Raw genomic sequence first — 25703 nt, forward strand, 5'->3', positions numbered from 1 at the left:
TGCTGTTCTGTTCTTACTGGACAGACACAGCACCATTAGTGATTTTTACTGGCTATTCCTACATTCATTAAATGCACTGTTGTCAGTGGGAGTCCGAAAATGAGAGGTAATCCATGATTTCATCCAAACACACACTACATGGGCCATTCACTCCACCACTTTGTCTCTGCATTCTGCCCAGATTGTGCCCGGGGATGCCAATGCTGATGCCTGTCACTGCAGTTCCTGGTGCTTAATTGCTGTCTGCCATCATGCTGTTTTCAGATAAACTATCATGAGCCTCCACTGCCATAGGGTAAGGAGCACATAGCCAATATGTTAAATAAAATTCACACAAGCACCAACAAAAGCAAAATGAAAAAAAAAACACAAAAAACAAACCAAAAACCCCCTACACCCTAAATCCCAAACCCATTATTCCTTTCTGCCTGCTTGAACAGCTCATGCTGCCACTACTATTGGCCTTCTGATTTTGTAGCCAAATACCTTTGCTGCTTAGAGCTGTCACTGTTCTTGCTGACAGTTGCTATACCATCTTCTGCCTGTCTATCTGCTATTGTGAGCCACATTCCATCCCTGGCAGAGAGAACAGTGTTAGAGAGGAAATACTACATGCCTTCTGCTGGGTGCCATTCTTCTCTCATGCTAAATAATATGATCCACAACTGTATGAATTAATGTAATTTTGCAAATTATGCAGCATCTTGCTTCTACACTCTCTCAAATATCATAGTTCTGACACAAATCTCATAATATACATCGAACTTTGTTTCCTAAATACCAATGAAGTCAATGGAACTATGTTGATTTATACCAGCTAAGGGTCTTGCTCAAATCAATATATGCAAATATTACATCCAGCAGATGTGAATATCAGAACCCAGTCACACCCTTACTGCAACATCACTGTTGTTCTAATAGTTCATCTTACATAAGTATGTGTGTGCAAGAGAGAGAGGCTTTCATTCATGCAGAATCATTTCAGGAACTAGAAAGAGAACACCCAATTCATTTTTACTGGTGACAAGTCAGGATTTGAACCCAGCTTTCCAAAGGTGCAAAGTGAGTGCAGTAACTGCCTGTGACATAGCCCCCAATTACCACATACTATCTGAAAAGGTGGAAAGAAGCTTCAGCTGGAGAAAAGTAATTACAGTAATTAATATGTTATAAGAGATTTTGCCTCTAAATTTGTAAAAAAAAATCTCATAATTTGGAGTTTCCCTTCTCAGATAAAATAAGTATTAGCTTTGACTCCAGTGTATACTGCTGGGAACCTTAACTGTATATTTTTGTATGTTAAAAAGTTAAGTGTGATAGGTTATGTCTACACTACATCATTTACAGTGATGCAACTGGAGTCCTTCGGGTGAAGCTGCTCTCAGCCGATGGGAGAGAGCTGTCCTGTTGGCTTAATAACTCCTGCCTCCGTGAGAGGTGGTAGCTATGTCAATGAGAGAAGCCATGTGGGAAGGCTGTGGAAGGTGAGATGGTCTCTGAAATAATCCCCAGCCCAAGAAATCTTTTGTGGATTAAGATCAGGACCTTGAATTTGGTTCTATAGTGAATGGGGAGCCATTGCAGTTTGTGAAGCACATGTGTGAGATGTTCTTGTCAGCAGTTGTTGCTTAGGAGATGTGCTGTTACATGCTGCAACAACGTCAGCCTTTTTTGTGGTGGTTCCATTCAGCAGAACGAGTTGTAATCTCTTAATTTGAGTAAGTACAAAGTGTGACTCTTGATAGATTGATTTGGAAAGGAAGAGTGTGGCTTCCCGGTTAGTCTAAAATGGAAGAAGGAATTCCTAACCACCAATCTATGTGTCCAGGGGCTGTGATGACCAAAGGCTTCACTCTGTGCTGACAATCTGTGGTCTAATGCCCTTGATCACTGGTGAGGTTAAATAAGTGGCAAATTCTTCAGTGGTTTATTTTTCCTGTTCCTACTAATGTGATTTCTCTCTTTCTAGGCTTGAGCCAGAGCCAATTTTCATTCATTTGCTCCATTATATCTGATGTGCCACAAAAATGACATGTTCTACATTTTACACACCACTGATAGGGAAACAGAGGACATGGAAATAAAATGACTTGTCCAAATTCATACAGCTGGTCAATGGCAAATCTGTGAATAGAAGTGAGGTCTCCTGGCTATTAGACTAGGGCTTTACCCCTAGACCGCTCTTCACTGTAGCTTGCAATATCATTATGGTGCCAGCTAACTGGTGTCACAGTTTATTGCACAATAAAAGAGCTAAGTAATATATACAGTATGGTTGTAGGGAACACTTATTTTTCCTGGTACATGCTTATGACAGAGTGACCTTTGGAATAAGGTTATGAGTAATATTGAAATGAGATGGTTAGCAAAACTGAGAGAAACTGTCAGCTGCTGCTAAGATTAGGAAGGGGATTTCTCTCCGGGGGGAGGGAGCGGGGGGGAGAATAAGAAAATTGAGACAGATTCACTCTGCATAGGTTACCATCTTGTGTGTGTGTGTGTTTGTGTGTACACATGCACTCTTGCAAAGCCACTGGAAAAGAAAGAAAAGACTCATCTTCCATTTAAAAATAAGGCAAATTTCTAGACCTTACGAATGGAGAGGGAAGTTTGAAGGTATGAACTGAGCACATCCTAAAGGATCAGAAACCAGATGACCAATAAAATGAACCCCGAAGTTCTTGTTTAAAAAAATCATGATTTGGGGGGATCTGACTCACAATGTTTGAATCTTCATCTTCACAATACTGGAATAAGCTATTAATTGCAAATTATTTGTTCACATTGGCCGTCAATTATAGTGAGGCTAGGAAGCCTGAGGAAACACTGTCTGTTTCATATTTATAAAAAAAAAACAAAAACCCTTTGGGTGTCGAGCTAATGCTTTGGGCATTTCATAAATGAAAAACATTGAAAAGAGATAACAATACAACACAGAGGACTTCTCATCCCACCTTGACAACTAAAGAAATGTAAGTTTATAAGAAGTGAAAACAGTGGTTTAAAAGAGGGGAAAGCTTTAGCCAGTACTAGCATTATGGTAGCATTGTGGGTATCTGATTGAATGAAGCAAGACCAGATTGTTTTAAATTCAGCAGAGTCAAACACAAAAGTTCCTCTATTCCCTAGCCCTGGCTACATGCAGCACTACACCCACTAACTGCTTTCTCCCTCTAACCCCAGCATATCTGCAACTCAACTAAGTGTAGGTATACAAGGGAAATTAATTGCAGTGCTGCCCATTCTCACAATTTTATCATGACTCTCACAACATTGGGTGATTTCTCCAGCTCTTGGATTTATATGACTATGAGAGAATATCAGCTTTCCCTTTTTTTCAGAAAGGAAATTTCTAGCCTTTATGATTGGGGTCATATTTGCTACCTTTTTTCCCCTCATCAGAAATAAAAAGAATCTCAGATTTAATATTTGGAAGAGGGTCCTAACTCAGGATTTTTTAATGCAATACTGCCATTATGATACTTGCACTTCTGCAAGTCTTCAGGTGAAAAGTTTTATAGAAGTGTGGAGCATCCAAGCAGCTACCACTGGCTTTCATGGGAGCTGCGGGGTGCTCGGTACTTTTGAAAATCAGAATGCTTATTGAGGTGAATGAATATGAATTAGGCACTGTCATGGTATAATTCCCCACTCTGAACCTTAGCGTCCAAAAGATGGGGTACCAGCATGAATTCTTCTAAGCTTAATTACCAGCTTAGAACTTGTAGCGCTGCCACCAACCAGGAATTCCAGTGCCTGGTACACTCTGGTCCCCCACAAATCTTGCCCGGGGACCCCCAAGACCCAGACCCTCTGGATCTTACCACAAGGAAAGTAAACCCTTTCCCCCACCGTTGCCTCTCCCAGGCTTCCCCTCCCTGGGTTACCCTGAAAGATCACTGTGATTCAAACTCCTTGAATCTTAAACAGAGAGGAAAATGCACCTTCCCCCCCTCCTTCTCTCTCCCCCTCCCTCTCTCTCCCCCTCCCAGACTCTCCCTGAGAGAGACAGGACTCCTAACACAGAGAGAAACTAGCCTCTCTCTCCCCCTTCCCTCCTTTGTCCCCACCAATTCCCTGGTGAATCCAGACCCCGTCCCCTGAGGTCTCACACCAGAATAAAAAAAATCAGCTTCTTAAACAAGAAACTTTTAATTAAAGAGAGAAAAACAGTAAAAATTATCTTTGTAAATTTAAAATGGAATAGGTACAGGGTCTTTCAGCTATAGACACTGGGAATACCCTCCCAGCCTAAGTATACAAGTACAAATTAAAATCCTTTAAGCAAAATACAAATTTGAACTCCTTCCAGCTGAATACACATTTGCAAATAAAGAAAACAAACATAAGCCTAACTCGCCTTTTCACCTAGTACTTACTATTTTGAATCCATAAGAACCTGTATCAGGGAGATTGGAGAGAAACCTGGTTGCATGTCTGGTCACTCTCAGAACCCAGAGAGAACAACCAAAAACTAACAGCACACACAAAAACTTCCCTCCCTCAAGATTTGAAAGTATCCTGTCCCCTGATTCGTCTTCTGGTGAGGTGACAGCCAGGCTCACTGATCTTGTTAACCCTTTCCAGGCAAAAGAGATATGAAGTACTTCTGTTCTATTAACTCTTACTTATCTGTTTATGACAGGCACACATCTTTGAAAGTGTGTGTGCGTGTGTGTGAGAGAGAGACAGAGAGAATATGAGTGTATGTATAACACTTTCTGCCTACAATTGCAATTCATTGCATAGAAAAGCATTTGCAGATTTTAAAGAGAAGATATTTATTACATTTTTATTAGGCTAAATACAGCATGGAATAAAAAGTAAGGGAAGCAATTTCCACTAGTTGGACCTTTGAGGATCACAGGATTTCAAACTTCATATTGAAATAAGAATAGGTTCTATGTGTAACATTTGTCATTCTAACTACAATCATGCCCAGAAGAGACTTATATTCTATCATTGTCATTTTGTATTCCCATTGTAAAATCTAAAATGTGCATGATACACCAGTGTTTTTTGTGAAAGATTATACCAGGTACTTTTAATATGCTTAAAATCCCATAAACCTCACATTTGTTGGTATTCAGGCTACTTATGTCTTCCTTGCAGGGTAGTGATTCTGTAGACAGCAAAGAGATATGACTATCCAGAAGATATAATGAAAGACAATTGTAAAGGTCAAAGTAACATACTTTCTCACCATATTGCACAGCATGCATGAAACATTAGATTCTGATATCACATTTTTGAGGCAAAGATTACGGCAAGAACAGAAAATGGCATAGCGTGTCTCCATACTTCTGTGAAATGGTACAAACATAACCCATTTTTATTACAACGTTAAATCAAGTTTCAGGGTTTATTTTTTGCATACCTAAGATAAGGCACTGATCAATCCTGTTCTTCCCAAATCTGTCAACTGAAATCTGTAACTGGGACCTACCATTACACAGTAGATCTGCTTTAAAATCAGAGGAGAATTAGCTATACATTTAGAAAGCAAGCAATAGTATAAAAAGCAAGTTATGTGGTGTGACCCCAGATATGTAAGACAGCTCATACAGTGAAAAAGATTATCTAGTTTGATTCCAAAGAAAATAGCATTTGTGTCTATACTGAACAAGACGGGTTTAGTTTGGTCAGAAACAAAATAAATGGCCACCCTGATTGATGTTTTGTGGTTACATACATACCTATAAAAGACCACTGTCAAAGTTGATAGCTTCCATATTTGGTCATCTCATAAAACTGATTTTCCAAATATTAAAATAAGTCCCTCAAAAGAAAATCTGTAACTGTATTAAAATTCCAGCTGCTTGGCATGACAATGGAAAAGACAGACTGTTTGGTCTGTTGTGATTTGCAGATGTACATGTGCAAGTTTGGCCATTGCATCCCTGCTGTCTGCCAGTTCCATTCTTGCCTAGTGGCAGGGGTCTACATCTGACAAGATTCCTGCTCTGTATGGTGATTCAATGAGATGGGAATTTGTCAGTTTTAGTCTCTTCCTGTCTTACAAGAATGGAACTGGCAGGAAATGTGGGCAAGATGGCACAACGCACAAGCATAGGGTTTATTGTTGGGTTCCTCAGTCGAGGGGCTGGGATGTGAAGATTTCTACCATCCTTCTTTTAGAATGTGTGAGTTTTCTAGCATCAGAGAACACTTTAAAACAGAAACTTCGTTTTAGCCAGATGCTAAACATTGGGCTTGACAATCTTACCAGAGATCCTATTAACCTGTCTTTTTGTGCAGTGTTACTTTGCATAAGATCTAAGGTTCAGGTTATGTTAATTTATTTGACTGTAGACAGATAATGAATTTGAGGCAACATCTGATATTGTGAGCAGGATCAATTTTCTCTGCTATTGTTTTGTTGGTAGCTTTGAGGAGTCATCTGTACATTGGCTATTGCACAATGAAGGAAACTGGAGTTTCTTGTAGATCACCACTGATCCTGTCGCTTGGCTGCATGCCTTTTTTCAATATACTTTGTTCAATGAGGATCTTCAATTTTTTGGCTTCTTCTCTTTTTCTCAGATAGTTCACATGGCTATTGCTGTTATGCTCGAGAATCATATGCCCATTGATACAAACACAAGTTTGGGAAGGAGGATTGGAGAGGTGGTTTTATGCCATTTTTTAGTATCTTCTATTATCAGGGTATCTGGAAGCCTGCCCAACCTTGTGATTTAAGTTAAAGCATCTTAAAGTTTACTATAACCTACAATCATTCATAAAAACCCAAGGGGCAGCTGAGAACAGCCAGAGCACTTTGCACTCTAGTCAAACCCCAAACATTCTCTGATCTTTACAACTAGTATGTACTCTTACAATGCGAACTGGTATTGAGGAGGCTAATGGGGGCTGCTGGAAGCGGAGGCCAGTATATACCTCGGCCCGTACTGATTCCAGCAGCTCCCATTGGCCTGGAGCAGTGAACCGTGGCCAGTGGGAGCCGCGATCGGCCAGACCTGTGGACGGGGCAGGTAAACAAACTGGCCTGGCCCACCAGGGGCTTTCCCTACACAAGCGGCGACCCCAGTTTGAGAAACACAAGCTTAGGCTGTCTTACTGTGGTGTCTACACTGCGCTGCGTTGATGGGAGATGCTCTCCCATTGACGTACCTTATTCTTCTTGTTCCAGTGGAGTACTGGAGTCGACCAGAGAGCACTCTGCAGTCAATTTAGGGGGTCTTCACTAGACCCGTTAAATCAACCCCTGCTGCATCAATCGCAGCAGCATGAATCCCTGGTAAGAGTAGACATGGCTTTAGACTCATATGCATGTAGTTAGAGTTGCATAATTTAGGTCAACTTACCACTGTAGTGTAGACAAGGCCTAGATGATCATCACAATTTTCCCTTCTGATCTTAAAGCATATGACTCTAAGGCCATAGTCATGCTGTGATCACGAGTGCACCCGTGCCTTTCTCCTCCTTTGTCACTCCCAACTGATAAATCCCCAGTTTATAGCAAAAATTCTTGTTGTTGGTCTCTAAATGCATAACCTTACACTTCACACTATTAAATTTCATCCCATTTTTATTACTCCAGTTTACAAGCTCATCTAAATCTTCTTGTATGATATTTCGGTCCTCCTCCATACTGGCAATACTTGCCAACTTTTTGTCATCTGCAGATTTTATTGGCGTACTCTCACTTTTTGTGCCAAGGTCAGTAATAAAAATGTTAAACAACATTGGTCCTAAGGCCAGTCCCTGAGGATCTCCACTAATAGCTTCCCTCCAGCCTGACAGTTCACCTTTCAGTATGACCCATTGTAGTCTCCTCTTTAATTGGTTCCTTATCCACCTTTCAATTCTCATATTAATCCCCGTCTTCTCCAATTTAACTGATAATTTCCCATGTGGAACTGTGAAATGCCTTACTGAAATCCAGGTAGATTAGATCTACTGCATTTCCTTTGTCTAAAAAATCAGTTACCTTCTTGGTCTGGGTCAAACTACCATGTAAAACCATGTTGTATTTTATCCCATATTGCCATTCACCTCTATGTCCTTAACTACTTTCTCTTTCAAAAGTTGTTCCAAGACCTTGCATACAATCGAGGTCAAATTAATCGGCCTATAATTTCCTGTCACCCCTGTTCTTAAAAATAGGAACTGTATTAGCAATTCTCCAGTCATAGGGTACAACCCCAAGTTTACAGAGTCATTAAAAACTTTGGTATTTGACTTGCAATTTCAGGTGCCAATTCCTTTAATATTTAGTTTAGTCCCATAAAGTTGTTTGAGTTTGACTTCCACCTCGGATGTGGTAATTTCTACCTCAATATCCTCATTGCTATTAGTCACCCTGCCACTCCCCCTAACCTTTTTATTAGCCTCATTAAAAACTGAGGCAAAGTATTTATTTAGGTGTTTGGACATACCTAGATTATCTTTAATCTCAACCCCATTCTCAGTGTTTAGCAGTCCCACGCTTTCTTTGTTTGTTTTCTTCTTATTGTAACCCTTCTGCCAGGTGGAGCCAGCAGCAACCAGGGCCTGGTTCAATATTTAGTGGTTCCTTTCCAACAATACAACACAAAACTGGCTTGAGCCCCCACCCAGAAACCTGGGAAAATTACACAGCACCCTAGGATGCTTCTGAGAGGCAATACTTCTCCACTTGCAAGCACAGAGTCTGTGTAGAAAAGAAACTTTTAATAAAAGGAAGGAAGTAACTTGTTAATTTGGGAAAACACAGCAAACAGGGTTCATAAACATAAACTGTGAGCAAAAGACCCAACCCCAAGTAAGTTGGGCAGTGTCCTTTTCCCCTCAGGTTCTTAACTCCAGCAACCCAAAAGTCCTTTTAGTGTGCCTGTCCCTTCTCTGCATCCCACTCACAAATGCTGTCCTTGGTCAGTGCGGACCCAGAGTTCAGAGATACGTCTGCAGAGTTCACCTCCCACCGTGGGTAAATGAGGAGGGGGGGCAAAGAGGCACCTTACTCACTCCACTGCTTGGGCACTTGCTCGCCACCCCTCTCTGCCATCCACCTGCTGGCTGATGACTGCACTTCTCTGCGGGGCTCTGCTCTGGCCCTCTCTGCAAGCTGTTCTGCTGGCCGCTCGCCACCACCTGACTGTCAGTCACTTTCTGCTGCCGCCTGCCTCTCTCTTGTAACTTCTGAACATCAGTCTGAGTAATTTTCAGCTCTTTGCAGGCAGGGCAAGAGACATAGTCCTACCACAACTTATTTCAGCTCACATTGAACATTTAAAATAGCAAAGAGGCTAATGAAACCTATTTAGCAATTTGAACAGTGTGTGTGGGGGGGGACGGAGAAAGAGACAGCTTAAACCAGTCCAGGGAAAACCCTTGGGGGAGCGTCCACACCTCCGGGCTGGGACATCTGTCCCCACCCCTCTTACTTTCACAGGGCTCTGGCATTCGAGCCCCTGGCTTAATGATGTCCTTTCAGCTGAGGGTGATCCCCTCATTAGGGACAGGTTAAGCACGGTCCTGCTTCCCTGTATTCAGACAATAATGAAAGCTACATTGAAACAGCACTTCACTACCCCTGTATTCAGTACTAAAGTGATTTGTAACCCAGCATCAGCCAAGGTTGATCACTTTGAGCAACACTGCTCTATCTGCTAGATATCTAGACAGAGCAGGTGTGTTCATGTAAATACAGTTTGCTCCTAAAGCCTCCCAGCTAACTGTCAGGGGAATTCATTCAGACTCTGCTTACATCATTTATATGGCTATCAAACTTTTTACTATCAGTTTTAATTCTCTTTGCAAGGTCCAACTCTTCTTGGCTTTTGGCAGTTTTCACTTCATCCCTATACTTTCTAACCTCCAAGAGGTGGCTGTCCTTGCTGATCCCTCCCATTTTCCATTCCTTGTAGGCTTTCTGCTTTCTCTTGATGATCTGTTTGAGATGCTTGTTCATCCAGCTTGGTTTGCCACCCTTCCCTATGAATTTTTTTCCCTTGCTTGGGATGCAGGCTTCAGGTAGCTTCTGAAACTTCGACTTAAAGTAATTCCAATCCACCTCCACATTCAGATCCTGGGGTTCTTTGGTCCAGTCCACTTCCCTAACTAATTCTCTTAATTTTTTAAAGTTAGCTTTTTTGAATCAAGGACCCTAATTGCAGATCTATTTTTGTATATCCTTCCATTTAATTTAAACTGAAATAGCTCATGGTCACTCAAACCAAGGTTGTCCTCTACAACCAATTCTTCCATGAGGTCCTCCCTACTCATCAATACCAAATCTAAAATGGCATCACTTCTTGTTGGATCAGCATCTATTTGGTGAAGAAATGTGTCAGCTATCACATTCAGGAAAATATGGGCCCAACTATTATTAGTAGCACTTGTCCTCTAATCTGAGAAGTTAAAGTAACCCATAATCACATAATTCCCGTTAGTATTTATTTAAGTAAAAACATTAAAGAGGTCTCTATCCATATCCAGCTATCCCGGTGGGCTGTAGCATACCCCAAGCGCTATGTCAGGAGAATCTCTAGTACAGTATCTTTCTTCCCTAAAGTGATTTTGGTCCAAGTAGAGTCTATGTTATCCATTCCGTGCATCAGACTTGCATATTAAAACTGTGATAGAATTTTTGCCTATGTCTACTGTACTGTTAACTACATTTTTGCATTTATACTGGTCTTACTTTGCAACAATCTCTCTAAAAGATTAGATTGCATATAGAACCATAATCCATTTGGCACAAGGTTTCCTTCCTGGGTGCTTGCCAGCCTTCATGTTCAGAATTAGGAACCACAGTTTTCCTTTTGGTTTTCTCTGCTCTTATGTGATGTGTAATACTGAAAATCTTCTTTGTCTTCAACCATATGTGACTTATTTTGCGGCTTGTGGGCTTTTGTAAAAAAAAAAAAAAAAAGTGTATTTTTTCCTCTTCTTTCCATCTTCTTTCCATTTCCATGTGCTGGACACTTCCCTTGATCTCTATCATGTTTGCTGTCTTAGTGGCATCTGAGAAGTTCTATGATGAAATACCTCTGTGCTGGTTGTTATTTTGCCTATGTGTTTTTGTTTGCTCTGTTGTTTTTTTGCTAGGAAGCAGGTACTGTTTCTGCCTCTTACTGGCCAGCATTCTCCCTTCTTGATTCAACTTTTGCAATTTTGTTACTTTAGCGTGGGTTCACTCAACATCTTAGCCTGGCAACAACATTTTTGGTTCCCGTCACTGTGCACTTGTATATTAATTCATCCTCCAAAGTTACAAATTCACCCCTGGCAGCAACCTATCTCAGTGTTTTAGCCGGGTTACATATGTGAGTTCTGATGTCTTCAGCCTGTGTTACAAACCATTCATATGTAGCATTCTGAAATGCCTGGGAATATTTCTACAGTGCATGAGGGATCTGTTTTTCTGCATCTGACAGTGTTCATTACAAATGAATGTGTTAAATCTTTTCCTTTTATTGAATGTTAGGAAGTATTCTGTATATTCAATTTAGTTGCAACTTCATAGTTTTCCCAGTGTGAGCAACATGAAAACAACAACAAAAAAGACCAGAGATCTAGCTGATAACTGTATAGGTTAAAAGTAGAAACTTCCTAGCAGTCACTTTCCCCCTTTCTTTCTTATCCTTTAAGATTTCTTACTGCAAGCCCAGACCCTCTGTGCTTCCACAGGAAGTTCAGGCTTCAAGCTTCTTAATTTTTATTTGCTGTTGATCTAATTATTTTTAGAGGTTTTAAAAACATTAAAATCCAGCCAGAGCTTCCAAAACCACATTTCAGCAGAGGCTTTGAAAGTCACAGCGTTAATGTGCTAATCTAACAAATTATGCATGTAATGTCAATTAGTTACCTCCTAGAATCCAGTTTACATGGTGCACTTGCCTAAGAGTAACTGAAGAAAGCTGCAAAAGGTGAAAACCTACCTCAAAGATGTTGGCTCACTTTCTTCCTTCTAAACATTTTTTTTAAAACCAACGTTTCGAAAAAAGTGAGAAGAAAAATTAAAACTGCATGGTAGCACGGTTAATGTAGTTCACCTGACCGTTATTTTCTGATCAAATACTTTGAAGTCATCATACCCTGAACATTCTGACAGCATTAATTTTTAATTATGAATGTACTTTTCTTTAAAAAATTCTGTATCTCTTTTAGGCACAAACATCTTTTCCTTTTGAGATCAGCTAGGTTTTTCTTCTTCATTAGTTTTTCTCTTGCTGCCTGTTTGTCTGTTGGGGTGACCAGATAGCAAATGTGAAAAATCGGGAGGGGTGGGGTTCAGTAATAGGTTGCCTACATAAGACAAAGCCCCTAATATCAGGACATCTGGTCACTATATTGTCTATTGATATACCATGCTTACCACTGGTATCTGAGCACTGTAAATACAGATATAAATCCAGCAAGAAGGGATGGTGGTGGGTTTATTTTTTGGTCATTCAGATACCTGTCCAATGGGAATTAGATTAATGCCCATTAAACTCTCTTCATGTAGTTTAGTTGATAATTACTCCTAAAATTCCCTCTTCTCTGGGTGAAATTTATCGACCTGCAGTACAGTACACTACACCACTTTAATCTCACTGATGGGAGAGAGGGGCAGGCACAGAGGTGGTATGGCTGTGTTTGCTTGTTGTATAGGGCTATGTCTATTCTGCACCTTACACCTGTTAAGCTTTGAGCCCAAGCCTCCCTTCCATCCACATCCACATCATTCTGACTTGGGTCAGGAAGTCCTCAGGATCCCAGTCCTAGGAGCCTCCTGAGGGATAGGTTAGAGCCTGAGTCCTGCTGTGACTTGGGTCCAAGCCCTGTCATTTTGCAGTGTGGATGGAGGTCAAGCTGCAGACCTGAGTCAAAAGGTCTGTGTAGTGAAGTATGGACACGTTAGCATGGCTGTGATTCCAGGTCCATTAGAGTTTACAGTGCCAGTGTAGCGATACATTTAGAGGCTTCTGCCCTTGTCCTAAATAAACTAATTAGATTTGGGCTGTTGGAGATGAGTTTGGGATGCTACAGGATCCCTAATTTCACCAATCCAGTCACCGAACACCCCCTGCATATCGGACCTGAAGGACAGAAGTTATAGTCTGGAAGCAGGGCCGGTGCAAGGAAGTTTCGCGCCCTAGGCAAAACTTCCACCTTGCACTCCCCACCTAGCTAACCCCGCCTCCCCACGGCAGCTAACTCAGCCCCCCACCCGGGGAGCCGGCCCTGCAGCAGCTACCCCCCGCACCACGACAGCTAACCCCTCTCCACCCTGTCCCCCCACAGCAGCTAACCCCACCCAGGGAGACTCTCCCCCATCCCTCCATGGCAGCTAACCCCACCCGGGGAGACTTTCCCCCATCCCCCCGTGGCAGCTAACCCTGCCTGGGGAGACCACCCCCACCGCTGCCACTGCAGCTAACTCTGCCTGAGTTTTCCCCCATCCAGCTCACCTCGGCTCCGCCTCCTCCACTGAGCACGCTGGCGCCACTCTAATTCTCCTCCTCACCCAGGCTTGCGGCGCTGATTGGAGGAGACTTAGAGCTGGGCTGTGTGCTCAGTGGAGGAGGCAGAGTGGAGATGAGCTGGGGCGGGGAGCTGTTCCCCTGTGCGCCCCCTCCCGTTACTGCAGGCTGCTTTCCCCGTGCGCCCTCCACCCAGCTCACCTCCACTCCAACTCCTTGCCTGAGGGGACTTTTAGGCACCCCCAATCACTAGGTGCCCTAGGCGGCTGCCTAGTTTGCCTAAATGGTTGCACCAGCCCTATCTGGAAGATCATTGGCAGAGGGGGCTACATTATATTCTTGCAGGTTGCTGGTGGACTAGGGGCTGAATTCCATCCAGCTTTGTCCCTTACAAAAAGCCCAGTTACACAGGTTAGGTACAGGGTGAGAAACAAATGGTCTAGTACCACTTCATGCTGTCACTGGGCAACTATGGAATAGCTTTCTATCAGAAACTCCAGTGCTGTCAAACAATCCATGGGGCTTGTTTCCCTTTTGCAGCGGTTTTTGTACTTGAGGAGACGGAGCGCTTGAGATTGATTATGCTTATTCTGAGAATCCAGAGTGTGCTCTTGTCTCATCTTCTAAGAGACTGTGCAAGGACAACAACAGCAGAGAGCATGTGGAGACAGCAGCTTTTCAGTCTCTGGATGAAGCAGCATCAGCACGAGCAGATTGTGCCTGTTCATTTTCCATGCATTCATGCAGTTCTGAGCATTACCCACTGTGATAGCGCTTCCTATTTTAGGAAATGTACCATGTGAAACAAACAATTTGAATTTAGACCTCCTCCTGTTTCCATATTGTATGTGTGTATATCTACACATGCATATATATTTTATGTATATACACATTCCCGTAGAGAATCCCTTTGCACATATTTGAAATCCATATTTCATTACATTTAAGGCCAGTGCATGAGTATATCATTGCATTCTGTTTGTTGGATTGGCTAGTAGGCAGTTAATGATTCTTACCTAATACACACAAGATCCATATGTTACATTGTGTTATGTGACATAACTCATAAATGAGAGAATAGAGCCCACCATTATATTGGGTTCTTTATTATTCAGATTTCCTTCTAGCCCTACAAAGGTAGAACCTAAATGGTTGACTTAGTGATTTAAAAGTAATAAATTGTTATAAAATGTTGCAGTAGCATCACTGAATCATTGATAGATAGATAATAGAGTCTATTAGAAAAGCCTGTAGGGTTGATTAATAGTGTCCGATAAGTACTATTTTCCTCGGTATCAAACTGGAAATTGATTGCAGCTCCTGCTCACCAGTCCAGTCACATCAAAGGGCTTCTGAAGAAAAGCATACAGGAGTAGGGTTTTATAAGGGGACGGTCGTTTGACAATGCTCAGTATTCCTCTTCAGCAAAGGCAGAGAAATATGTTCCGCAGAAAATCAGGAAGCTTTTTATATTAAATCATTGAAGGGGCCTAACTTTGTAATTGCATCTACAAGAGCTCTGTAGAACCAAGGACAGGAGAGCCAGATCAGCTTCTTTGCTGAGATGCAATTTATTACTCCAAAGACATGGCATTAATTGAATTTTTTACCTGGAGGTAAATAACACTTATATTTATAACTCCTTGTTCATCTGCTTTGAAAAAGGAATAAAGGCATCTCACTAAACTGAACACAATGCTGCTGACCTAACCAAAATACTTCAGCTGTTGAAGTGAGGTGAGTGGTTAAGAGCAGTGTGCTTCAGAAAAAACCTAACAGTTGTAACAGAATTGCTCTTGAACTTGTAAGTAATTTTACCTAGATTGACCAAAAGATTTTTAAATACAAGTATTTGGATACTGTCTTTAACAGTGCAATTTGAGATGGATTTACACTAATCTTGCTGCTTCTGTTGCTCAGAAGCGCTTTTTTTTTCAAACTGAGAGCACATGAAGATGATTTTTGATTTATAAAGAGGGCACCTGTAATCACAGGAATTACTTCAGCTGGGCTGTTGCATACATATTACTGATTTCTCCTGCAGCAGCTAAACTCACTTCAGTTGCAGCAACAATGATAAATAAAAGTTTAATCTTTTCTTTTTGGTTGCAGCAAATCACTGCTGCAGCAAATGTATGCAGTGAAGTAACCATGTGTAGCAATTACGTGCATTGCTGAAAAGGTGTGTTCATTAATCTTATGATCAGAATCTGTTCTCTAACAAGGATCATCACCAGCCTATATTAATTACCAAGGGGCCAGCTTCTGTGAATTAGCACAGTTCCATTGAACTTGAAGGAGCCACACTGATTTACACCCCTTGCAGACCTGATCCAGTACTTACAATGTTATTTGTTGATTAATCCAGGATTTTCTTACATCCGTCTTAACCGTTTAGCTAACCACATTTTGGGTATAGATTGGTAATATTATATTCTGCAAAAAAAATTGCAATATAGAAGTCTAGGTTTGATTAGTTGTTATTTTTTTAAATGAATGATAAATTATTGTTGACAGAACATTGAAGTCAGTGGGAGTTGCAGGGGCTTGACCCCTCTGAAAATCAGGCCATTTTCATTTAGTTGCCGAGGTATGGATTTAGGTGCTTAATTTTAGGTTCCCAAAATTGAAAATTCTGACTCACGTATTTTGGGTGAACGTGATAGAGCCCCTATATTTAAGTGGCCCAACACTTACCATTATACAGATTCTTGTGACCTTTTCTTTTCGAAGCTTTCACACGTCCATTGTTAGCAGCACACCTGGGAATCTGGCAAAGGGATAGCCCTCAGGCTGCGAAAGTGTCTTATCTTTGTTCAATGAAATCCATCCAGCTTTTGCTAAGATATAAACTGTCAACATCACAATTTTTCTTCTCTCGCTTGCATTTCTAAGGAAAAAATGTGGCAACCTGCCAAAATAATAACTAGACAAAAGCATTTTGAAGCTGGGCTGGCAGCACTGCCAAATCATCAGCAGCACACACTGTACTGGGACACCTGAGAGTCTCCTGAGCAGCTGCAGCTATGGCCGGGGGACCTAGAATATAGCCCCAGTGATCCATGCCCCACTCTATGTGCACCACATGGGGCAGGAAGAAAGAGCTGAACAGGGCACCCCCCTTCTGCCTCATACGTAGCCCCATTGGTCCAACTTCCACCCCAAGCAGATACTATGTGGGACAAGAAAGATGGGGGAATTCCCCCCCAGCCACTGCATAGATACAACACACAGCCCTAGTGGCTCTGACATTCTCTGGAGACATCATGTGAAATAGAAGCTCCCCTAACTCCCAGGAATGGGGAGGGAACCTCTTATGCTTAACAATCTATCCCTTAACTGCCCACTTAATTTTAAGTGGTCTCCTACAGCATATGTGAGCCCCTCCTGCTTAATAATCTGTTCCAATTTGTATTTAGCTTAGATGCTCTGGTTATCTTCCCAAACATGAAGAAAAGTTCTGAGAAGCTTGGAAACTAATCCTTTACAGCTACTGATGTTGGGCCACTAAAAGACATTACCTCACCTGCATTGTCTCTCTCATATCCTGGAACCAACACATACAACAACAGTGCAAACAATGTAAAAGAAAGTCATCCTTGTTTAATCAACAGCTACACTTCTTTTCTCATTTCAAAGCCACGGCCAGAGTGGGTAGATTTTTTAAGAGGAACCATCTATTGCTGATTGGCCTTGATTTGGAAATTTCAAAATGTTCAGCTATAACAGAGGATAACAAAGCAATGCATACAACAAAAACCAATTAGAGTGAAAGCAAGGCTTTGTAAATTATACCTTTCTGACCTGTGCTGTACTGGAGAACTTGGAGGTTAACACAACAGTATTAAGCTTAAGGTCTACAGTCTTTAAGGAATAATTGCACCTATAAATCCTTATTTAGTAATTCTTGTATTATCCTTATACAATCTACACATTTTCTTGTGTACATATTGCATTATACAAAAGATGATTCAGTCCTCAAAGTTAAAATTACCATTTTTTCCCTTTTCTTGAATCTACTACTGGGTGTATGTTTCCCTAAGTCTGCTTAGAAAAATTAAGTTTAGATTCATTCCAAATAACAGGCACTCCTGGTATGTTACTGACTGTATATACTTTTTTTCTGACTTACGGTGTATGTTTAAAAGACAATCTTTCTTAAAATATTGTAACATTTTCCAATATGAACACAGACCATTGTCAATTTGTATCTTAAGCCTCCAGTCCTGCCAGCATTTACCAACATGCTTAACTTTTCTCCCATTTAGATGACTAGTCCCTCTGACTTTAATAGTAGAGTAAAGATAAACAATGTCAGTGTTTGCAGGTTAAAGACTAATGTTTTCAGTTGCTTTTGTAGCTTTCAACATATTGCATTCTTATCTTGTGTCACAACAAAATTCAGATTCTTGTTACTGTACGCAGAAATTCATTCCAAAAGTTTCTATTTGGGGGTGGGAGAGGGAAGGGATGGGGAGGCAACTTTGCTATCTTATGTATGCAGTAAAAAGCATTTCCAGATCAGGACAGCATTTGTTTCTGTGGATCACAATAGCAAATTTGTGAAATGAAGTGAAAATCTGGATGTAGAAGGTATGAGCACCAGTGGGAAATTGTGTTCTGTTGTGTTTGAGGACAAATCTGCAATGACCTCTAGACAGGGAGATTTCTCCACACCATTTCAAGCCAGAAAAGTGTCTTCTGCAGCTTGTCACCACAGAGGAACAGAAGCATTGAAGGGGAAATGTGTGCATATCATTCACAAAGAGAGGTATGGGCAATGATTTTATGCAAAGCATGGAATTATGCAGAGCATGGCCCATATATGATAAAGAAATCTAACTATCTTGCTCACTCTTTTCACTGCACTCTCCATACCCTATGTTAGTCATTTGTAAGCTAGCCCTAGCCCTGCAACACCTATTGAAACTAAGAATTCCTCCCGTTAGCCTCAAAATGAGGTTATAGCACAATTTGAAGTGCACAATCCAATTTACTCAGGAATTTCTTGTTTGTACATGATCGTGCCAATAATTTGGGTTTAAAATTGGTACTCAGGCATTTGTGAGTAAATTCCTACAATTATATCAACAGCTTATTTTGTAGTCATAATTACACTCTTCATAATGGTTTTATTTGGTCCCATGTCTGGTGAAGTAGTTCTATAATAGTGAATACCACTGAAATTGCTTTAGAATAACTGTGGATTTCTTTTGTCCTATTCTAGTTTCAAACAAGCAAGAAATAATATAATTTTTTACCTTTTGTTGGCCCTTCATATTTCCAGGTGGTTTTTTCAAACTTATAGGTTCATAAGGGACATATAGTACTTACGTGATGGGTACACACTGAAAGCCATCCTGCACTCTTGTGACTTTGGCATAGTGCAGCTGAGTAAATATAGCATACTTAATAAGCTTTTCTAAAAGGATTTGATAGCAGGCAATATTATCAGCATGTTATTAATGTACAATCGTCTAGTGACAGTCATGATGACCTTATCAAACCGCTGCACCAAACTGTAGCTTAACTTTATTTCAGATATTTTCTTGTCTGATTATGTTGATAGGCAACAAAATACATAATTTATGTGAACTGATCCATAAGGCCACTATATTCCCCTGCTTAAAATCCCTTCTGAAAGCCCCTCTCTGCTGTGATGCTTAAATTACATCAGCTAGTTCATCATGGGTAGGTAGAGGGACAGGTGGGAGTTGTTGACTTACTTAGTCTAGTTAAAAAAACTGTATGTGTATGTGTCTGTATATACACACACAGAATTATATATATGTGAAAATTGTATATATTTGAGTGTTTTCCTCTCTCCCCGCCCTTCATATGTCACTTGTCTTCTTGAGGTATTTCTACACTACAAGCTAGGGGTGTGATTCCCAGCTCATATATAGTTACTCATGATAGTTCTCATCTTCCTGGCACTTGCAATTATAAGATCCTGTGTTTGGTTGCTTTGCACCCTCCTGCTTTGGTGTGGGGACTCAAAAGGTGACAAGAGTGGCTTATAGCATGAGGTATGTGCTTTTGTGAAAAATTGCTCAAATTTGGCTAGGTTATCACAGTTAGCACAGGCTGAGTAGAGACTTCTTAAATCTTCCTTAAATTCCCTTAAGATTCCAAAATACTATTTTGTTAGCGTGTGTTGACTTCTGCTTGCCCCAGGCAGGTAAAGTGAACCTATTGCTGCTCCAGACCGGAGAAATTAATACAGGGTGCTCTTGCAGAGCCACACCTGGCTGCAAAAGGGCCCATGCTTTTATACCCCATTGTACTGGAGTAATCTTGTCTGGAAATGACAAGGACATTGCAATTATCCATCCAGTTATCAATCTCTTTGCTAAATGGAGATAGAGTGGAGGAGGCCACTATAGGATACTTGGCCATCTAAAAACAGTAAGGGATCAAAGAGAACATCTAGATTTACTTACTTTCTTTCCAAAGGTTAAACAAGACTTATCAGGCAAACCACTCTGCCAGTTTTTCCCTGAGCCAACCAACATAGCTTTTATCTTGGACTGAGATGACTATCTCTGCCTCTTGTGAACCCAGATGGCTAGATCCTCAGCTGGTGCAAATTGTCATAGTTCAAGTGATGCAATGAAGCTATGATAGTTTATACCAGCTGAAGTCTTCCTCAGAATCTTGCTGCTAGATTTAATCAACAAAGAGGGGCACAGATCTAAATCACAGGTTATATTCCATAGTTCCCCAGAGGCCTCTGGAACCCCTCTCAGCAAAATGATTTGAAACTCAATAGGAAAATATACTGCATGTCAAGATTCCATCCCCACTCTGACCTTTAGAGTACAGATGTGGGGACCTGCATGAAAGACTCCCTAAGTTTATTTACCAGATTAAGTTAACAATTTCGCTGCCACCATCAAATGATTTAAACAAACATTTAGGGAAGAGTCATTTGGAACTCTGTTTTTCCCCAAATCTCTCCCAAGTGTCTAACCTCTGCCTTTCCTGGGCAGATTTGACACTAATTCCTCCCCCCTCCCCCCGCCAAGTCTTTACACCCCTTTCTTGGGTAGACTTGAGAGAATTTCCTCACCAATTCCTGGTAAACACTGATCCAAAATCCTTGGATCATAAAACAATGAAAAAAATCAATCAGGTTCTTAAAAGAAGAATTTTAATTAAAGAAAAAAGATGAAAGGAATACCTCTGTGAGATTAACATGCAAGATAATCTCCCAGACAACAGATTCAAAACACAGAGGGTTTCCCTCTGAGCAAAACTTTAAAGTTACACAGAAACCCAATTTGATTCTCCCTCTATTCTGGAAAGAGAAATCACAAATAGAAATAAAAGTAATTTAGTACATTCCTTCTCTAATTACTTGTTACCCTGTAGGAGTGTGATGGTTCCTCTCCTTCATCAGGCAAAAGCACACACAGAACAGACAGAGGACTGTTTTTCCCCCCTCCCAACTTTGAAAGTATCTTGTTCCCTTTTTGGTACTTCTGGTCAGGTGTCAGCTAGGTATTGTGAACTTCTTAAACCTTTACAGGTAAAAGAGGAATTAACCCTTAACTGTCTGTTTATGACACTGCCCTTGTCCCATTTTGGTGCTGATCTGTCCCTCATGGAAGCAACCATCTGGTCCAAATTAGATAGATTCTTTATGTGAAGAACACAACAAGAAAATCTTAAACTTATATTCAGTCAGAGCTAATCATAATCTCTGGGATATCAACCAACTGGAATAGTTCCCATGTTCAGTGTCTGTGGTGGAGGGATAATAATTCTTTGTCTCATTTGACTAGCACTGGAGCATGATTTTCAGCACTGGTTCTTTTCCCTCCTGTACCTTATTTCTCTGCTATTGCAGGGCAACTTGAAGTTTTAGCACAAAGAGTCTGAAGTTAGGCAAGTGAAAAACCGAGGCAAACAAGAGTAGTAATGCTTTTGAAAATGTTGATGCCTGTGTCCCACTTTGTTTCTAGTTTCCTTCTGTCCTAAACATTAAATAAATATTTCAGATGTTCGTGGAGATTTCAGTTTGCCAACTGGTGTTCACTCCCAACTGTCTCGTTGTGCAGCTATATTTTATTCTTTGTGCTTTCTGATATTTGGCAGCTGAAATGCCAAGCACTGTTATACCATTCCATTTTAGCTGAAATAACTGCTAACATGAGAGAGAAAACACTTATCAATAAGAGTGCTAAAAAGTACTTTTTTATGCTTGATGCTATTGTAATGGTATGTATGTGGGCTGGTTGTCAGCAGTAGGGACTGAACTCTGGACTTAAAACAGAGGTATCCAAACTGTGGGGCATGCCCCCCCATGGGGGCCCAGAGGAACATTCAGGAGGGTGCGGCTGGGGCCTGGGCCAGCCTTCAGAGGGTGTGGGGAGGAAGTGCCACCCAGCTCTGCTCCCAGCTCTGGCCCTGGCTCTGGTCCTAGCCCTTGGGCCCCTTGCCTGTGTCCACATCCTCCCCCTCCTGGAGCCACAGCCCTGCTCCTAGCCCTGGGGGAGAGGAGGCACAGACAGGAGTAAGGCACAGACAGGGGGCATAAGGTAAAAAGTATAGGGATCACTGACTTAAAACTGCAAGCCTTTGCTGCCAGAGCTAAACAAGCCCTGTTAATCCAAAGGCACTAGTAGACATACAAACTTCTATGAGGGCTGGCCACTAGAGTGGGACAGAAAGCTGCATTGGGCACGCCTGGGTTACTTTACCATCCCTCCCATCTTTACCATCTGGTGCAAATGGCAAATTTAACACTGGGGGGGGGGGGGGGGGAAGGAATCCTACTTCTGGGTGCATAGAGAATGATTGATTGAAACATAAGTACATTTTCAGTTTGTTTCTTTTCAGTTCCTGATATCTAACTTCTGATATCAGAAGATTCCACTTGGAGAGCTAAATACAATGCAAAAAACCTTGTTCACTTAGTTATGAATCTATAATGATTTTTCTGGTTTTAATAGCTAGACATTTGCCTGAGTACCCATATCATGTTAATTAAATCATTATAGGTGTGATATTTTGTTTTTTCTTCTTACTGAGTAACAGGAATTTGCTAACCCAAAGCAAAATGAAAGTGCAAAGATGGAGGCACAAACATCAGACTGGCATTTCACCGTCTTGTTTGTAGGCAAATGGTAACCACTCATATTACAGTGAATTATTTATGTCTCATCTGTCTCACATATTTGAACTCTCAGACCTCTTTCTATTAATTTTTGTGTTTATGCATTTTAAAGCATGCATTAAAAGTGAAAATACTTTTAACATGGAATTAATTATGTGTTTCCATAGAGGAGTTGATAGCAAAACAGGTGCTTTTCAAATAGTATTAGTCAATTAGGTAAAGCTTGCTTCTAAAGAGTTAAATAGAAACCCCTAGAAGTTTGGTGGGAATTTCATTAAACATTGAAAACTCAGTGTTATCTGACCTTAATTCGTTTATCTTTCATTTCTTGTAGGCTGTTTCCAGCTATGTAATGTTTTTCGAACGCATGACATGGAAATTGACCAGTGCTTGCTGGAGTCCCTCCCTTTAGGCCAGCGTCAGCGGTTGGTGAAACGTATGCGCTGTGATCAAATAAAGGCATATTATGAAAGAGAAAAAGCTTTTCAGAAACAGGAAGGACATGTGAAAAAATTGAAACATGGAAAGAATCACCGAGTTCATTTCAACCTCGCTGATATGATACAGGATGCAATCATACATCATGATGACAAAGAAGGTATAACACACATTTAGCAGTAGTCTCATGGTTTATTCCTTTGTGTGGCTAAAAGTTTCAGAGTAGCAACTACCTTGTGTCTTGGGGCATTATTTTAGACTTAATTTCAAATAACAGTAGTTATTTGTATCTAGTATGTACTCTGACCTTTGCAATTAACATGCAATAGAGTAAATGTGTATTATATAATATAAAACATTATGGAATATATTTTATGTCCTTGATGAAAGCCAATAGTGTTTTGGAAGCATTGGGATGTCACTGTAGGATAAAGGTGTTTACAGGGTCATAGATTTTAAGGCCAGAAGGGACCATTTTGATCATGTAGTCTGACTTCCCGCATACTACAGCCATGGAATTGCACCCAGATGTTTAGTGATGCTTTGAAAAATGTTTTCCCTGTATTTAAACAAAGCTCTGAAATAAATAAATAAGTTTCCTTCAGAGATGTAGCTCTGGCTGGGGGCAATTAAATGATTATTAGGAATTGGTGATTCTTAAGAAGATGGGTTTTAGCCATAGTGCTTGATGAACCCTGAGCCCAAAGTGATGGTGGTGATTGTTGTGATGTGACAAAGTTTATGTACAGTGACTTGGCTTTATGAAACATTGACATTAAAACATTGGCTCTGTCCACTTCTGAATCCACATGTGAGCTGGTGATGTGATGTAACCTCCTGACAGCATAATTGCCCAGATCCTGAGCTGTGTTGTATGCTCTACATGTCTGGAGTGTGTAGGCACACTTGTAAGTCAAAAACATGGAGACCTGGGAGACGGGTCAGAATATAGGGGGAGCATGGGCATTGCAGGGACAAAGGAGAGACAAGAGGGGATAACAAATTAGTATCATAGACGTTTGTAAACTGATGCAAATATGGGGAATAAGCAGGAAGAACTAGAAATCCTAGTGAGTGATTACAACTCTGACATAGCTGGCATCACAGAGGCTGGGTGGGATAGTTCACATGACTGGAATATTAGTATAGAAGAGTGTTGCTTGCTCAGGAACGATAGGCAGGGGAAAAAAGGGAGGAAGTGTTGCCTTATATATCAAGATGTATACCCTTGGACCAAGGTTGAGATGGAAATAGTAAGCAGATTTGTAAAAAGTCTCTGGGTAAGGATAAAAGATGTAAAAAACACAGGTGATGTCATGGTAGAGGTCTACTACAGACCACCTACCCAGAAAGAAGAGGTTGATGAGGCTTTTTTTTTAAACATCTAAAAAAATCATCCCAAGCTCAGGAGTTCTTGATGATCATGGGGGACTTCAACTACCCAGATACCTGTTGGGAAAATAATACAACAGGGCACAGCTTATCCAACAGGTTCTTGGAATGCATTGGAAACAATTTTTTTTTTTAATTCAGAAGGTGGAGAAAGCAATAAGGGAGAGGCTATACTAGATTTGATTTAGACAAGGGATCGGCAGCCTTTGGCACATGGCCCACCAAGGTAAGCCCCCTGGCAGGCCAGGCCATTCTGTTTACCTGCAGTGTCCACAGGTTCAGCCAATTGCAGCTCCGACTGGCTGCGGTTCGCTGCTCCAGGCCAATGGGGGCTGTGGGAAGCAGCAGCTAACACACCGCTTCAGCCCACGCCGCTTCCCACAGCCCCCGTTGGCCTAGAGCGACTAACCACAGCTAGTGGGAGCTGCAATCGGCTGAACCTGCAGACATAGCAGGTAAACAAACCAGCCCAGCCCGTCAGGGGGCTAAGCCTGGTGAACCGCGTGCCAAAGGTTGCCAATCTTTTATTTAGACAAATAGGGAGGAACTGGTTGAGAATTTGAAAGAGGAAGGCAGTTTGGGTGACAATCATCATTAAATTCATGATTCTAAGGAATGATAGGAAGGAAAACAGCACAATAAAGAAAATGGATTTCAAGAAGGCAGACTTTATAAACTCAAGGAGTTGGTAGGTAAGCAAGTCTTAGGGGGAAAACTGTTCGAGAGAGTTGGAAACGTTTCAAAGAGACATTATTAAGGACACAAAACCAAACTATCACACTGTATAGGAAAGATAGAAAGTATGGCAAGAGACCACCTGGTTTAACCATGAGATCTTCAATGATCTGAAACAATAAAAAGAGTCCTACAAAAAGTGGAAACTAGATCAAATTACAAAGGATGAATATAAACAAGCAACACAAGCATATAGGGACAAAATTATAAAGGCAAAGGCACAAAACAAGATTAAATTAGCCAGAGACATAAAGGGTCACAAGAAAACATTCTATGAATACATTAGAAGTAAGAGGAAGACCAAGGCCCATTACTCACTTTTTTGTTTCAGTTTTCACCAAATTTTACTAGTGATGGACATCTAACATAGTGAATTCCAGTGAAAATGAGGTCAGATCTGAGGCTAAAATAAGGACAGAACAAGTTAAAAATTACTTAGATAAGTTGGATGTCTTCAAGTCATCAGGGCCTGATGAAATACATTCTAGAATACTCAAGGAGTTGAGAAGGTATCTGAGCCATTAGTGATTATCTTCAAAAACTCATAGAAGATGGGAGAGATTCCAAGGGACTGCAAGAGGGCAAATATAGTACCAATCTATAAA

At 41.0% G+C, this 25703-nt stretch overlaps 1 protein-coding gene across 3 annotated transcripts in view; it reads left to right on the top strand.

Annotated features, from left to right (window-relative positions):
• The window catches only part of MYO16 (myosin XVI), a 623763-nt gene that overhangs the window by 163815 nt on the left and 434245 nt on the right, over positions 1 to 25703 (top strand). For 2 of the 3 annotated variants that reach the window (XM_030568459.1, XM_030568449.1), the window contains exon 2: positions 22868 to 23131. In XM_030568459.1, the coding sequence (XP_030424319.1) occupies positions 22906 to 23131 (226 nt within the window). In that variant the 5' untranslated portion in view covers positions 22868 to 22905. Of the gene's footprint in view, positions 1 to 225; positions 296 to 22867; positions 23132 to 25703 lie in introns of those variants that run through there. The other variant, XM_030568467.1, reaches the window with a different exon arrangement.

Source organism: Gopherus evgoodei, chromosome 1 (assembly GCF_007399415.2).
Source record: "Gopherus evgoodei ecotype Sinaloan lineage chromosome 1, rGopEvg1_v1.p, whole genome shotgun sequence".
NCBI classification, from domain to species: Eukaryota; Metazoa; Chordata; order Testudines; family Testudinidae; genus Gopherus; species Gopherus evgoodei.